At 46.3% G+C, this 14,117-nt stretch overlaps 1 protein-coding gene across 1 annotated transcript; it reads left to right on the top strand.

The window, feature by feature from the left end:
- Positions 1-11,862: 11,862 nt before the first annotated feature.
- Positions 11,863-13,822, top strand: LOC148815410 (maestro heat-like repeat-containing protein family member 1). The gene is made up of 5 exons (XM_088905086.1): positions 11,863-11,883; positions 12,099-12,218; positions 13,008-13,130; positions 13,360-13,439; positions 13,786-13,822. Exons 1-5 carry the CDS (start codon positions 11,863-11,865, stop codon positions 13,820-13,822), a joined length of 381 nt encoding a protein of 126 aa, XP_088761212.1.
- The last annotated feature ends 295 nt before the right edge of the window (positions 13,823-14,117 follow it).

Here is a 14,117-nt window from a genome sequence, read left to right on the forward strand (position 1 = left end):
GCGGATTGGCTTTATTACGGACTTTTGGAACTCGGATCGGATCAGGATTAAGGGAACGGATTACGGACTGTATTTGGAAGATAGTTGGAGGAAGAAACACCATGAAACTCAGGAAAGAAAAGTGTGGTGTGAGTACTACTTTCATTGACATAAACTTTCCCCCGGAGACACCGCAATTGGTGGAGGATGCGGGCAGCGCCCGCTCGGGTTTGAGAATCGAAGAAAGTAAGTTTTTTTGTGGGTGTGTGGAAGTGGGTTTCGCTTTGCGTGTGTGGAGAAAAACAATGGAACAATTAATACAGCAATTGTCCCAGGCCACCCTCGCCCAATTTCAGGCTTTAAAAGGACAGCAAGAAGCTATCCAAGCGTAGCAGGAGGCGAATCAAATTCAAAGCGAAACTAACGAACGAATTATAGAGGAGCAAAAATTTGTACGGGAAGAATTGCACCGATTGAGGGAAGAAATCCGGCAGGCCCCAGTAGCGGGGAGAGACACCATTCAGGCTGAACAAATTGCGCTACAAAAGATGACAGAGCTTGATGATGTGGAAGCGTATTTAACCACCTTTGAAAGAACTGCCTCTCGAAATGCATGGCCCAAGGAGCGATGGGCCAGGAGAGTAGCCGCTTATTTAATTGGAGAAGCTCAAAAGGCCTATCATGACTTAAAAGAAGAAGATGCAGAGAATAATGAGACTCTGAAAAGGGAGATTTTGGCAAGACTGGGGGTAACATTGGCAATACGAGCGGTCCGGTTTCACAATTGGAGATACCAAATGGACAAGCCCACGAGGTCTCAGATGTTTGACCTGGTACATCTGGCAAAGAAATGGCTCCAGCCAGAAGAATTAAACCCAGGACAGGTGGTAGAAAGGGTGGAGTTGGATCACTTTGTGAGGAGTCTGCCTGTTCATCTGAAAAGGAAAGTGAGTGATGGGGATCCCCAGACACTGGACCAGGCAATGGACTTAGTGGACAGACAGCATGCCACTGCGGCCGTGATGGGGGAAGAAAAGGGGGAAGTTCAAAAAGAGGAGAGAAGAAGCCCCAAGAGTTCAGAAACTGAAATAAAGTATCGGTTACTAAAGTACAGTAATTATCGGGGCCCGCCCCAATTGAAGAAATCCCTTCAAGAAAGGTCAAAACCGAGGCCACCGCAAGGGAGAGCAACCTGTCGATGTTATAATTGTCATGAAGAGGGGCATGTAGCCAGCCACTGTCCTAGCTGGTCTGAACCCAGGTAAGAGGACACCAGAGAGGAAGCAAGGGGTGACTACCTCACGGCGAACATTCCGACCTGTGAGGAACCCCACGTTACTAAAATTAAGATAGGGGAAGGACCTGTTGAGGCCTTGCTAGACTCGGGAAGTATGGTGACCCTGGTGATCCCTACAGTGCTACCGGAAGAAACGGAAATCAGGGGCATGGAGGGGATCCCTATTACTTGCATTCACGGGGACACAAAGAGGTATCCCTCTGCAGAAATTAACATCACTACGGAAAGGGGAACATATAAATCAGCGGCCGGGGTGGTGGACCAATTACCTTACCCGGTGGTGTTGGGAAGAGACTGTCCCTACTTCCTCCAAATTTGGAGTAATGTTCAGTCAGCTAGGCCAAGTCCCCTCCCGGGTACTGGAGACCCTGTCAACAATGCTGTAGACACCCCAGGAGAAGCGGGCCCACAGGAAGAAGGCCCCGAACTAGGAGATGAATTCCTGGGTATGGATATACCGGACTGGGAGACACCAGAACATCGAGGTAGGTTTGGGACGGCCCAGTTGGAAGATGGAAATTTGAGACATGTGTAGTGTGCTCTCTGAAGGCACCAGTTCTGTAGGGTTTGGGCATTTACTGAGACAATTATTAATTGTAGCAGTAAATCACAAAATGATTCTTTTGATGGCCTTAGAATCCAACCATGCGATATAACTCAAACAACGCACACACACAGGTACTAATACACGAGGATACATTTATTAATACATAGAATATGCATATAAACCTAACAGATCTTATCGAGAGGGTTATCAGAATACAAAAGGTATATATTCAATCAGTTACGAAGAGTTACATATATCAAGAGGACATACGTTCGGTATATCATTCATTTAGACCGTTTCGTAATTGAACTTGGTTACAACTTCTACATTAGATACTCAAAACAAGTACATAACTCTTAGGAATTAAATTGATATCAACTGGTTGGGATAACAATTGAATTCTCGAGCTGTAATGCATTGAAGTTGAATACTCATCCAATCTCTGGGGATTCAGATCTCTCCGTGCCAGGCTGTGCTGTGCGGCTTGCGACGGTGCGCTGCTGATGCTCACTGACTGGCTAGTTAGTGTTGTCTGAAACTAGCAAAGTTTGTGCACAGGAGAAAAGATGACTGTGGGTCCCAGCAAGTCAGGAAGAGGACCGGTTCGTTCCTGATGAAGCGCTAGTTCTGAATAGTGATTCAGCTGTCCACAGTTCCGACCTGTTCACGAGGCTTGGTGCTGATGCTAACCTCGGGTGGATCCTCTGGTTACTCTCTGGCAACCTCCGCTCTAGACTCTTAGAACAAAGGAAAGTTCTGGCACTCGGACACACTGGCCGTTCCGTGGTTGTCCGGGCTGAGTCTCAGGATGGTCAGGAGGTGCGCTGCGAGAATGTCCTGCCCTTGGGAGCCTTTCTGCTCCTGGGCCATCCTGGCCTGGAATTCTTCTCACATTCTCCTTTAGAATAGTCTTTCGAAAAAGTTCACAGAATTCTCTGAGGCCCTCTGTGTTGCCTGTTTTTACCTGGAGGAACTTCAGCTCGTTCATTGGCTGAAAGTTCCATGGGCATCAGAGTCCCACGTGGGTTACTCGGCCCTACCAGTCCCTGATTGGTTGATCAAGGTGAGATATGAGTCATTTACTCCTGACACCTAGGAATGCAGTCCAGATGTCCATCTGGCACTCCCTAGACAGATAGGCGCCAATGGATGACCATTGATCATGATAGCCAGGCTTAGCTAAGTGCATCCCCATTTGGGAGCTGTCCCTTATCAAAAGAAACCTTAAATCAGCCTGCATGAATAGCTTCTCTGTGGCTGCACCACAGAGATGAACAGAGAGATGGGGCCTCATTTGGGAAAGCACCGCAACACTTAATTCTGTCTTATTAACAAGCATTGCCGCTACACATGCATGGGGACATGTGAGGAAAATCGAGGGGAGGCTGTGTAATACCAAGGGTGCCCTGAGTTACCCATATTTCATGGTGAAGAACAACCTCCTATATCAGGTGCAGAGGAGAGATCAAGAAGAAGTAGAACAACTTCTGATTCCACGGGCCTACCAGTCGAAACTCCTCAACTTGGCCCATAGCCACCTCCTGGGAGGACACCTGGGGGTGAAAAAGACAACCGAGAGACTGCTCGCTCGTTTCTTTTGGCCAGGTATATATAAAGCCATCAAGAAATATTGTCGGGAATGCCCGGAATGTCAGAAAACTGCCCCGCAACCTTATTATAGGAATCCTTTGATTCCTCTCCCAATTATTGAAACTCCATTTGAACGGATTGGGATGGATTTGGTGGGACCCCTGATCAGAACCGCCAAAGGACATCAGTATATACTGGTAATAGTGGACTACGCCACGAGGTACCCCGAAGCCATTCCCTTGAGAGCCGCCACCGCCAACAATATAGCTAGGGAGCTAGTACAGGTTTTTTCTAGGGTGGGAATCCCCAAGGAGATCTTAACAGATCAGGGAACTCCTTTTATGTCCAAAGTCATGCGAGACTTAAGTAAACTATTGGGAATTCATCAGATCAGAACCTCGGTATATCACCCACAAACGGATGGACTGGTGGAACGTTTTAATAAGACGCTCAAAGGCATGCTGAGGAAGGCCATGCAGAAAGATGGTAAAAATTGGGATCAACTGCTCCCTTATCTAATGTTCGCGATTCGAGAAGAACCGCAGGCCTCGACCGGGTTTTCTCCATTTGAGTTACTATACGCTCGGAGACCACGAGGCCTATTAGATCTGGTTAAAGAATCTTGGGAGCATCAGCCTTCACCTTTCCAGACTGTCATTGAACATGTCGAACAAATGAGAGAAAGAATCAACATTGTTGTGCCCATTGTGAAAGAAAACCTGGAAAAAGCCCAGGCCCAGCAAAAGCAGATTTACAATAGGGGAGCTATTGTACGAGAATTTCAGCCTGGGGACAAAGTTTTAGTATTGGTTCCGACCCCGGAATGTAAATTCCTGGCCTCCTGGCAGGGACCTTATGAGGTGGTTGAAAAGGTGGGTCCGGTCAACTACACAGTCAAGCGACATGACAAACGGCGTCCGCACCAGATCTACCATGTCAATTTATTAAAAAAATGGAATGGAGCAGAAGTACTGCTCACCCACTTCTCCCCTGACCCTTTGGAAGAAGAAACAGGTGCTGTAACCGTGGGGGACCTGGCTCCGCCACAGAAGCAGGAATTACAAGAATTCCTATCGCAGAACAAAGATGTTTTTTCCAGGACACTGGGTCGAACTCACCTCATCCAGCATAAGATTATTACAGAACCAGGGAAAAGGGTAAGATTGCCTCCCTATCGAATACCGGAAGCCAAAAGGAAATTAATTAAAGAAGAGGTTGAAAAAATGTTAAGTATGGGAATAATAGAGGAATCCCATAGCGAGTGGGCTAGTCCTATAGTTTTGATACCCAAGCCGGACGGGACTATTAGATTCTGTAATAATTTCAAAAGGTTAAACGAGATCTCGCTGTTTGATGCATACCCTATGCCTCGTATCGATGAGTTACAGTAATTGAGCGATTAGGTAATGCCCGATATATCAGTACGCTGGATCTTACGAAGGGGTACTGGCAGGTGCCACTGGCTGAAGAAGCTAAAGCCAAGACCGCTTTTGCAGGTCCTACCGTTTGGTTTACACAGAGCCCCAGCTAATTTTCAACGATTAATGGACCGAATACTTAGACCATATCGTGATTTTGCGGCCGCCTACTTAGATGATGTTGTGATCCATAGTACGACCTGGGAACAACACCTACAAGACCTGGAAGCAGTAACGGGAGCTTTACGAGAAGCAGGATTAACGGCCAATCCCAATAAATGTTGCCTGGGGGCCCGGGAAGCCAATTATCTTGGCTATACGATTGGGAGGGGAATGATTATGCCTCAAGATCGAAAGGTACAGTTAATCAAAAACTGGCCTCAGCCATCTACGAAAAAGCAGATACGAACATTTTTGGGACTGGCGAGTTATTTGCCTCCATTGCCGCCCCTCTGCATGACTTGACAAAAACAAGCTGTCCTGAAAAAGTAAAATGGACAGAAATGGAAGAGAGGGCCTTCCAGGACTTAAAAGCAACGTTACCTTCTCAACCGGTCTTACAGGCGCCGGACTTTAACAAGACATTCATGGTTCAGACGGATGCTTCCGATACTGGGGTTGGAGCCATACTGTCACAAGAAATTGATGGACTAGAGCACCCTATTTTATATATTAGTAGTAAGTTACACGCCGCGGAAAAACATTATTCAACGATAGAAAAAGAATGTCTTGCAATAAAATGGGCTCTTGACTATTTAAGATATTATTTGTTGGGAAGACAGTTTGTTCTGTATACCGATCATGCACCATTAACATGGATGTTGAAAAATATGGACAAAAATGATCGAATCACCCGATGGGGCCTTAGTCTTCAAAGGTTTCAGTTCCGGACAGTTTATAGACCTGGGAAAAAACAAGGTAATGTAGACACCCTCTCCCTAATGCATTGTTTATTTTTTTTTAGACAGCCCGAGGACGGGGCTGATCTCAGGGGGAGGGTATGTAACATGACCAGGGGAAGGGTCATTCATAACAGGTATTTTCAGAATGACCTACTTAAAATACTAGATATGGACCTTAGCAAAATGGCTGCCAAAAAGAATCAGCTGACCTTTAAATGGAAAGGGTCTACCCTGAGAAACAATGAGACACAGCTGAGCCGCAACAGGAACCGAAATATAAGTGCCCCGGAGGCAGTGAACAGGGCGGAAGCCGATAAGGTGAATGCGGTTTGGAGGAAAAGAGAGGAAAGAGGTGTATGTTAAAGATCGGGCTAAAGAATAACGGACTACTGAAAGGAGAAAAGGTTTATGGTTTTTGGATTATGGACACTGGATAAGGATACATCGCGGATTGGCTTTATTACGGACTTTTGGAACTCGGATCGGATCAGGATTAAGGGAACGGATTACGGACTGTATTTGGAAGATAGTTGGAGGAAGAAACCCACGAAACTCAGGAAAGAAAAGTGTGGTGTGAGTACTACTTTCATTGACATAAACTTTCCCCCGGAGACACCACACTATATTTACATCTATAATTATATTCATATATGTGTTATACGATTTTTCTGGGTACTGTTCTGTTCTAGTTTGTTCTTTGTGTGTCCGGACTGTGAGTAACTCTTTTAGTGCACCCTCACTGTACTGATTGTATTGTACGTATTGTATTATTATTATTGTATCATTCGTTACACTGTGGCTGTGTTGTCTGTGTAAAGCTGCTGTTGCACCGCAATTTCCCTCACGGGATCAATAAAATATCTATCTATCACACGCTCAAACACACACACTCAAACACATACTCACAGACACACACTCTCACACACAAATTCAAACACACACTCACACACAGAGAAACGCACACGCTCAAACACACACTCTCACACACACACTCAGAGACACACACAGACATGCACACACTCAAACATGTCACAGACGTCAATTAACCTACCTGTACATTTTAGGACTGTGGGGGGTGGGAATGGAGCACCTTGAGGAAACCCACACAAACACCGGGAGAACATGCAAACTCCACCCAGACCACAACTCCAGAGTTGAACCCAGGGCCCCAGCACTGTGAGGCAGCAAAGCTGTATTTAATTTAAAATCATTTCAGCATTTTGAACAGTAAAGGTGAATATACATCCACACCCACGCACACAGTACTCACTTGTATCTGTATCCAGGGAGCTGTGCTGCAGACAGTATTTACAGTCTTTCCTCACAACTAATGAGACATGAGACACAGTAATGTTTAGTGCACATGCCAGAAACAGATTCATGTCAATGATGGGCTCTTGAAACATCAATCTGAGCAATCTGGGATCAGATTTAGTGACAGTCCAATGTGTTTTATACAACCAAACTGACCTAATCATTGAATGAACAGCTCAAATTCCAGGGCTGTTTGACACGGGACCGAGAGAGAGGAAACACTCTGGTGGAGAAGCTGTCCTCACCTCCAGATATAATGAACATCCTCAGCTGAGAAATCAAGCTGAGACACTGACTGTGCGCGTGTGGAAACTCTCATGGCACTGATCGCAAGAGTGGGAGTGCTCCCCTTGGTGCCCCTGTTTGGCTGCTGTGTGTCTCTCAGGCTGGTCTCCAGTCCCTGGTGGCAGCACTGGGCCCCACCCTTCCTGTGAAGCACTTGCTGAAAATGTGAGGCAGGTGAAAAGAGTTCTTCCCATTCACACGATTCTTATCATTTGTGCAGCAATAACACAGAGAGGGACAGGAGCTGTGCTGCACCAGATTCTTCTAGGAGGAAAACACTCAGCCAAGGTATTGTACCAGTCAGAGGGACTGAACTGCTCACCCTACTAGTTCCGTCATTCTCACCAGGATCTGCTCCTGGGGACTGCTCACCCACACGCTGCCTGACACTGTTCCACTGGGGCTGGGGGTCCTAACAATGTCAATGTAGTTTACAGGCATGTTCTTGCAGATGAGAACCCCTCCATCACCTCATGCATCAGGTCACCTGTGTCTTAAGCAAGACATCCCAGTGATTCTCTCAACGTTAGTGTGCCAGTCCAGATTTAAAAGAGACGAGCACCTGAGGTTTAATCTGGAGCTCATACAGGACTGTGCCACAGTCATGTGATTTACAGTCTGTCTTGGATCCGATTTACTGATCTGAGTACAGTAGATCTCACAGATCTTGATTTACTGATCTGGCCTCACTTGTGAGGTTCGGCTCAGTGCTGTAGGGGTTCAGGCAAAGACCTTCAAGCTTGTGGTGGTGGAACTTCTGTTCCAGTGTGGGCTGACCATGAAAGACCTGCTTTGATACGATTGGAGACATAAGACTTCAAATCAGCTTTCTAGATGAAGTGAAAAACAACTGAGCCGCCCTGCAGTGAATGGAACCTTTCTGAGCTGCTGTACATATCAGAAAGCACTCTGGATTCTACTGGATTCTCTCAGAGGTTGACAGCTCAGGGGCTTCATTTTGTGTTGAATGTTGTTGAAGAAAAGTTTAGAAATTGTTGAAGAAGTCTTCACTCAGGTTAGGTGTGGTCAAGCAAAGTCCTTTATTCATGCGCATGGGGAGAATATAATCATGCAGATCTGAGAGCAGCCTCTCATACAGATCTGTGAGTAATCTCTCCACCGAGATGGTAAATGCAATTAGTTTTATCCAGCAGATTCACACAGGAAAGCTCATTCTAAGTTTCCATATTGGGAGTTTTTTTTATCTCTACAAACATTTCTTTGTAATTGACCACATTCTTCTTAAGGAGCAATTTTACCTTGTATACAGACAAAAGGAAGTATATAAATAAAAGGTGTGAAATGAGCTAGACATTCTGCTATTGTAGCATTAATATCAAAAAGTCAAATAATATGCCTGCAATTGTTCTTTCATACTGTTGCTGGGTAAAAGGCATTTTTCAAAGCCAACTAGTCACTATCTTTTAAACTTTAAAAAAGGTAAATGCTAAAATTCTTCCTCAATGCAGAGTTAGCTTTCTCATAATGACCTGATGCTATACCTGATTTCAAATCACAGCTATTGATTGCACATGGGGTAATAAATTGCCTACCATTTATTTTAATGATGGTGCTCGTTTTCCAATAAAACCGAAAAAAAAATCAATGAACAAAACATCTGATTCAGCATAATCATGTCCGATGTAATAAAGTTTATGATGTGTTTATAAGTGTTAGAGACGAGGCAAGAAGATTTCAAATAGGATCCTGAACAGTGGTCCCAGGAGAAACAAATACAACTCAACTCAAAATGAGACGAGCCTGCCTTTCACTGCAAACATGAATTGCCGGCGTGTTAAAACTGGAAAGGAAGTTACAGGAGTCTCTCAAGAAACTGTCCCAGAACATGGAAATGTTATTGTTGGAGTGTGGAACAAGCTGCCCAACACTGGCGTCTTTCAGGAAACAGCTGGACATGACTCACCAGTCAGGACAGGAGTGAGTTCTTTACACAAAGTATTGTAGGAGTGTGGAACAAGCTACCCAGCCATGTTACTGAAACCTCTTTTAGGGAATGGAAGGATGATGAACTGAGGTGCATCTGACAAGCATTTTCACTGGCGCCTGTGTTATTACTCTGTGAATAATTAATCTAAAATATTCCTACTGTACTATTGTTTATCATTCAGGCCCCGCCCCCTGCTGATCGCGGCTTCTGATTGGCTGAGTCGCAGCTCCGCGCGCTCGGCGTCTCCGCCTCCTCCGGCTCCGGCTCGCGGCTGCCCGCTCCGCTGAGGGCGCGAGAGGAGCGCAGCCGTTATTTGTGAGCGGCTGTGTGTCGGAGGAGCGATCGTCTCCCTGCGGCTGATCCCTGTGGAGGCGTGTGGGGCTCCTGAGGCGCGGCTCTCTGCCTCCTGTCACACTGCGGAGAAGAGCCGAGGGCAGACCTGCAGCCCCGCTCCGCGACGGGTCTCTGCTGCTCCCGGGCGCAGGTATTTCCCGCAGCAGTGTGTCAGTCTCACACTCTGACAGCGAAGCTCTCAAGAGAGGTTTTGCCTTCAGACTCAGCGAGTCCGGGTTGCAGCGGCGATGTGCTTCAGTTCCCGCAAAGCACTCTGGGAGGGTTTGCTCCGGCCGCAGCAGTGACGTCACGGAGGAAGGAGAGTTCCGGCGTGTCTGCTCCTGAGAGGGTGTGCTGGCTCTCCTGAAGCGTGTGGAGTGGGGACTGATAACACACACAGTGAGAGGGAGGGGGCACAGACAGGGAAAGTGATCTTCTTCCTCTGTGTTAGGTAATGTCATGTCATTCAGATGCAGTGACATCTGTCTTGTGCTTCCTCTCCTGGGTTGCTGTGGATTCAAGAGAATAATCTCTCTTCTCTTGTTGAGGTGGTCCTGTCGTGCTGTAGTGTGAGAGAGTCGTTGACAGTCCTCATAGCTGTGCAGTAATTTCAGCTGCCCAGTGTGGTGTGTGGGTGTGTTTGCTCACTCTGCTGTGGACCTGATTGCCTCCCCTGTGTGTCTGCAGCTGCTCTCTAACACACTGAGCGCAGTGGCGGATGAGGTGTGGGCCTGTAGGCTCACTCAGGCCACAGTCAGAGTGCTCTGCTCTCTCAGCTCCACCTCTGAGGAGAAGGTGAGTCTGACAGAAGGCTGAGCTACATGAGAAGCTGGGACTTTTACTCTCTAAAAGTCTTATTCCTCACCTAGTGTTGTGACGTAGTGACATAGCAGGTGTGTCTGTAATTTGCTGTGTATTAGATGTTGGAAGGTGTGTGTCTGTTCAGGCTAGGTTCATACGTGTGTGCTGTTGTGTTGATGTGAGCTGTGAGCAGTGTTTGATTGTGCAGTAGAGGGGAGAGCCCCTTCAGGGTTCTGCGCTCTGTGCTCTACTTCAGTGTGTCGTTTCCACAGCTAGGGATGCTCCCATCAGGCTGTTGAGGGCCGATTCCCTGTCATTAGAATCGGACGCTTTTTTCTGTTAAAATCATTACAATAAGCCATGTACACGCCTCATGTCCCATGGCTAAGTGTTACCCTGGTTATTTTTTCCCATTAAAATGAACTAGACCACAGGTATAATTTGTTTATTTTTATTAACAAAATAAAATGTAGTGGGATTATTGTTCAATTACCATAAAATAAACACTACTGACTAAAAGAAATAAAATAATCACTTAAAATAAAATAAAGACTTTTTACTCATCAAACATGCACACAAAAACTTTTATAAATATTACATATACAGTACATTTGGCACATACAGTATATAGCAATAACAAAAAAACAGCTAAAACAACATTAAAGGCTTGTCTTAATCACAACCCATAATTCTAATTAAATAAATAAAATGTTCAATAAGATGTTTAACAAGAAGATAGTAGCCAACTTCAACCAAAAGGAAAGAAGTCAGAATCATTTGGCTCTTTAGCTACTGAGCCTCTTGTTTACTAATCATCGAGGGCAGATTCTTGTTTATGAATGGGAGCAGCTGTGCGTGTGTTGAAGACAATCTGTTCCTCATCTCATGCAAAATGTGCGCTGCTGTGCTGAATAGACGCTCGCTGTCCACACTCATACAAGCAGCGCAAAGGTAGACCTGAGCTGCTTCTGCCAAGGCAGGGAAACGGCTTGGATTGCTCTTCCAGAAAGCCACTGGCTCTGTGCTTCTTGGGATGAGTTGCTGACTGAGGTGGAGATTAATCTCTGATGCTGTGGAGTCATTCCTGTCCCAACCATCGCTTTTATCTTCATTCAGAATCTCCTCATACGTCGCCTGCAGAGATCCTGCCCGTAGTTCTTTCGGCTGTCTTGCTGTGCCTGCTGTAAGGCTCCAGTGTTTTAAGTGTTGCCGTTATTGATGACTGAGTGAGAGTCGGTTTGCTAGTCGCCGCAGCTCTTGCACTTGCTAATTGTTCACACTCTGCGTATTCTTTTTGGTGTTGAGTTCTCAAATCTCTGATGAGGTTCATGGTGTTGAACGTTCTAGCCGGTGATCTCCCACGAGCGACTTCTTTTGCACATGTATTGCAAACTGTAAATTCTTCGTTTTTTGTAGAAGTGTGGAAAAACTGCCAGACTGGCGAGGACATGTTGCTACTGTATGTTCAGGTAATGTCGGAAATGTAGTCATCGCAAAATTGGTTTTTGAGATTGGTCAATTTAGAAACCACCGATCGAGTCATTTGGAATGAAAATCGGCTGATATCGATCAGCGGCTGATCAATGGGAGCATTGCTATCCACAGCTAACATGTCCTCTCAGTGCAGCTGTACAGAGCAGCCTCCTGAGCTCAGTGCTCACTGTCCTCTTCTCCGGTGTCACAGGCCTTCCTGTACCAGTGTGTCGGTGCGGCTGCCCAGCACCTCTCTCAGCAGGAGACTGTGAAACAAGCGCTTCAGGACAGTGTGAAAGAAGCAGGGTTTGAGAATCCTGTGGAGAGAGAGGTGAGGTGATCTGTTCCCACTCCTCACACACAGACTCAGGGCTTCTACTGCTGTTGACGACAGCCATGAAAACCGGAAGTCTCTGAGCGATTCCTTTCTACACGACTGATGGACAGACGCGGAGCATCTTAAAGTATGAGGACAGATGGAGAGATTTTCAAAGCACTTTTCCGTAGAGAAGCATTTTCTACCTTTTTCAGAAAGTCACTGATTATAGAGATTTGACATTCTAGAAACTGACAACATATGAATGGAAGTAAACATTAAACCAGTGTTCAAACTGCTTTATTGAGTGTAGGTTGTGTACTGCCTGAGCCTATCCCAGCAAGCTACAGCACAAGGCGGGGTACACCCCGGGCGGGACGCTAGTCCTTCACAGGGCACACAGACACTCGCACCAGGCTAATGTTACCACAGGCCAATTAACCTACCAGTATGTTGCTGGATTGTGGGAGTAAACTGGAGCACCTGGAGGAAACCCAGGGAGAACACGCAAACTCCACACAGCAATCACCCCAGGACTTGAGCTAAAACTAGTTTTACTGGTCATTTTATCGCCAGAGAGGAAGGAAATTTAAAGATCACAGTTAAGATTTTTATGTTTAAATTTGCTATTAAGAGCAGAAGACCTCATAGTGTGAACTTCATAACTGCTTTCTGCTGACTTGACTAACCTGCTGGTACATTCTGTAAGGTGTGTGCAGTCAGGATTTATTCCAGTGAGTTTTTCACTCCTTGCAGGGTCTGCCTGGGCTGTCAGTGAGTGAGCTGCTGTGTGTCCCCCTGTAGGAGCCCAGCGTCAGACTGAGCCTGTGCCGCAGTGTGGGCATGATGGCACAGGCAGTGCGCAGCGCCAGTCCCTCCGGAGCTCCCAGCTTCCCTGCCAAGGCCCAGCTCCTGGCGACAATGATGGTCAGTGTGTCTGACGCAGCCGCCTGTCTGCTGTTTTCCCACACGGATGCTCTGACAGTCCTTACTGTCAGTAGAAATCAGAGGGGAGAGAGGTGCCCTCGCTCTCTTCCTCACTGCAGCTGCACAGTCTCTGGATTCTCAGCTGTGCCTCTAGATGAGCACAGGCCCTGTCCTGGTGTCTTTTGATGGAGGGAAGTGGGGTTTACATTTCTCTCCCGTCTCTTCACAGGCGTTTGTTAAAAAGCAGCCCAGTGATGCCCTGAGCCGAGCTGTCTGTCTGCAGGCCCTGCGCGCCTGTTCCACACTGAGGTACTGTTTCCTGATGAAACTGCCTTCACTGCTTCCATTTCTTCACAATTACATTTTTAAGTGTGCTTGAGGCAGATGGGCATTATGTTTGATGCAGTAAGTGCCATTTCCTAACATCAATATGTGGTGCATCAACTGCAGTACTCCTACGTCTAAAACAATACATTCAAAATATATGATATGATGTAATGTCAGACCTTGATAATGGCTTCCATAGGACTGGCCTGTGTCATGCTTTTTCTAAAAGAGCTATAGTGACAGGTTGTATAGTTCCATCTGTTTACATCATGATGAGTCTTGAGGAAGAGCTGCTAACAGTGTCCTGTTTTTCCTTGTCACACTGTAGCTGCAGCCCAGAGCTCCCTGCAGTACAGAGCACCTGACTCATGTGCTTGTGGAGGATGTGCTGCTACTGCCTCTGCAGGATCGCAGGGGCCCTGAGCTCCAGATAGGACTGCTAGACTCAGCTGCTGGTGTTGGGTACAGGTGGCAGACGGTGTCTTAAGAATACCTGCTCTTGCACTGTGGAACCTGTGAAAATTCACGATGGCTGTACATCCTTTTGCAGAGCACAATCCCTGACACATGTGCTGTATCCTTTTCTTAAAAATGACTGATTTCCAAGGTTTGGAAAAGGAGGCATTAAGTTGGAAAACGTATGGAAATCTTAGTGTCAAA

The sequence above is a fragment of the Atractosteus spatula genome, chromosome 25, assembly GCF_055471065.1.
Source record: "Atractosteus spatula isolate fAtrSpa1 chromosome 25, fAtrSpa1.hap1, whole genome shotgun sequence".
Taxonomy (NCBI): Eukaryota; Metazoa; Chordata; class Actinopteri; order Semionotiformes; family Lepisosteidae; genus Atractosteus; species Atractosteus spatula.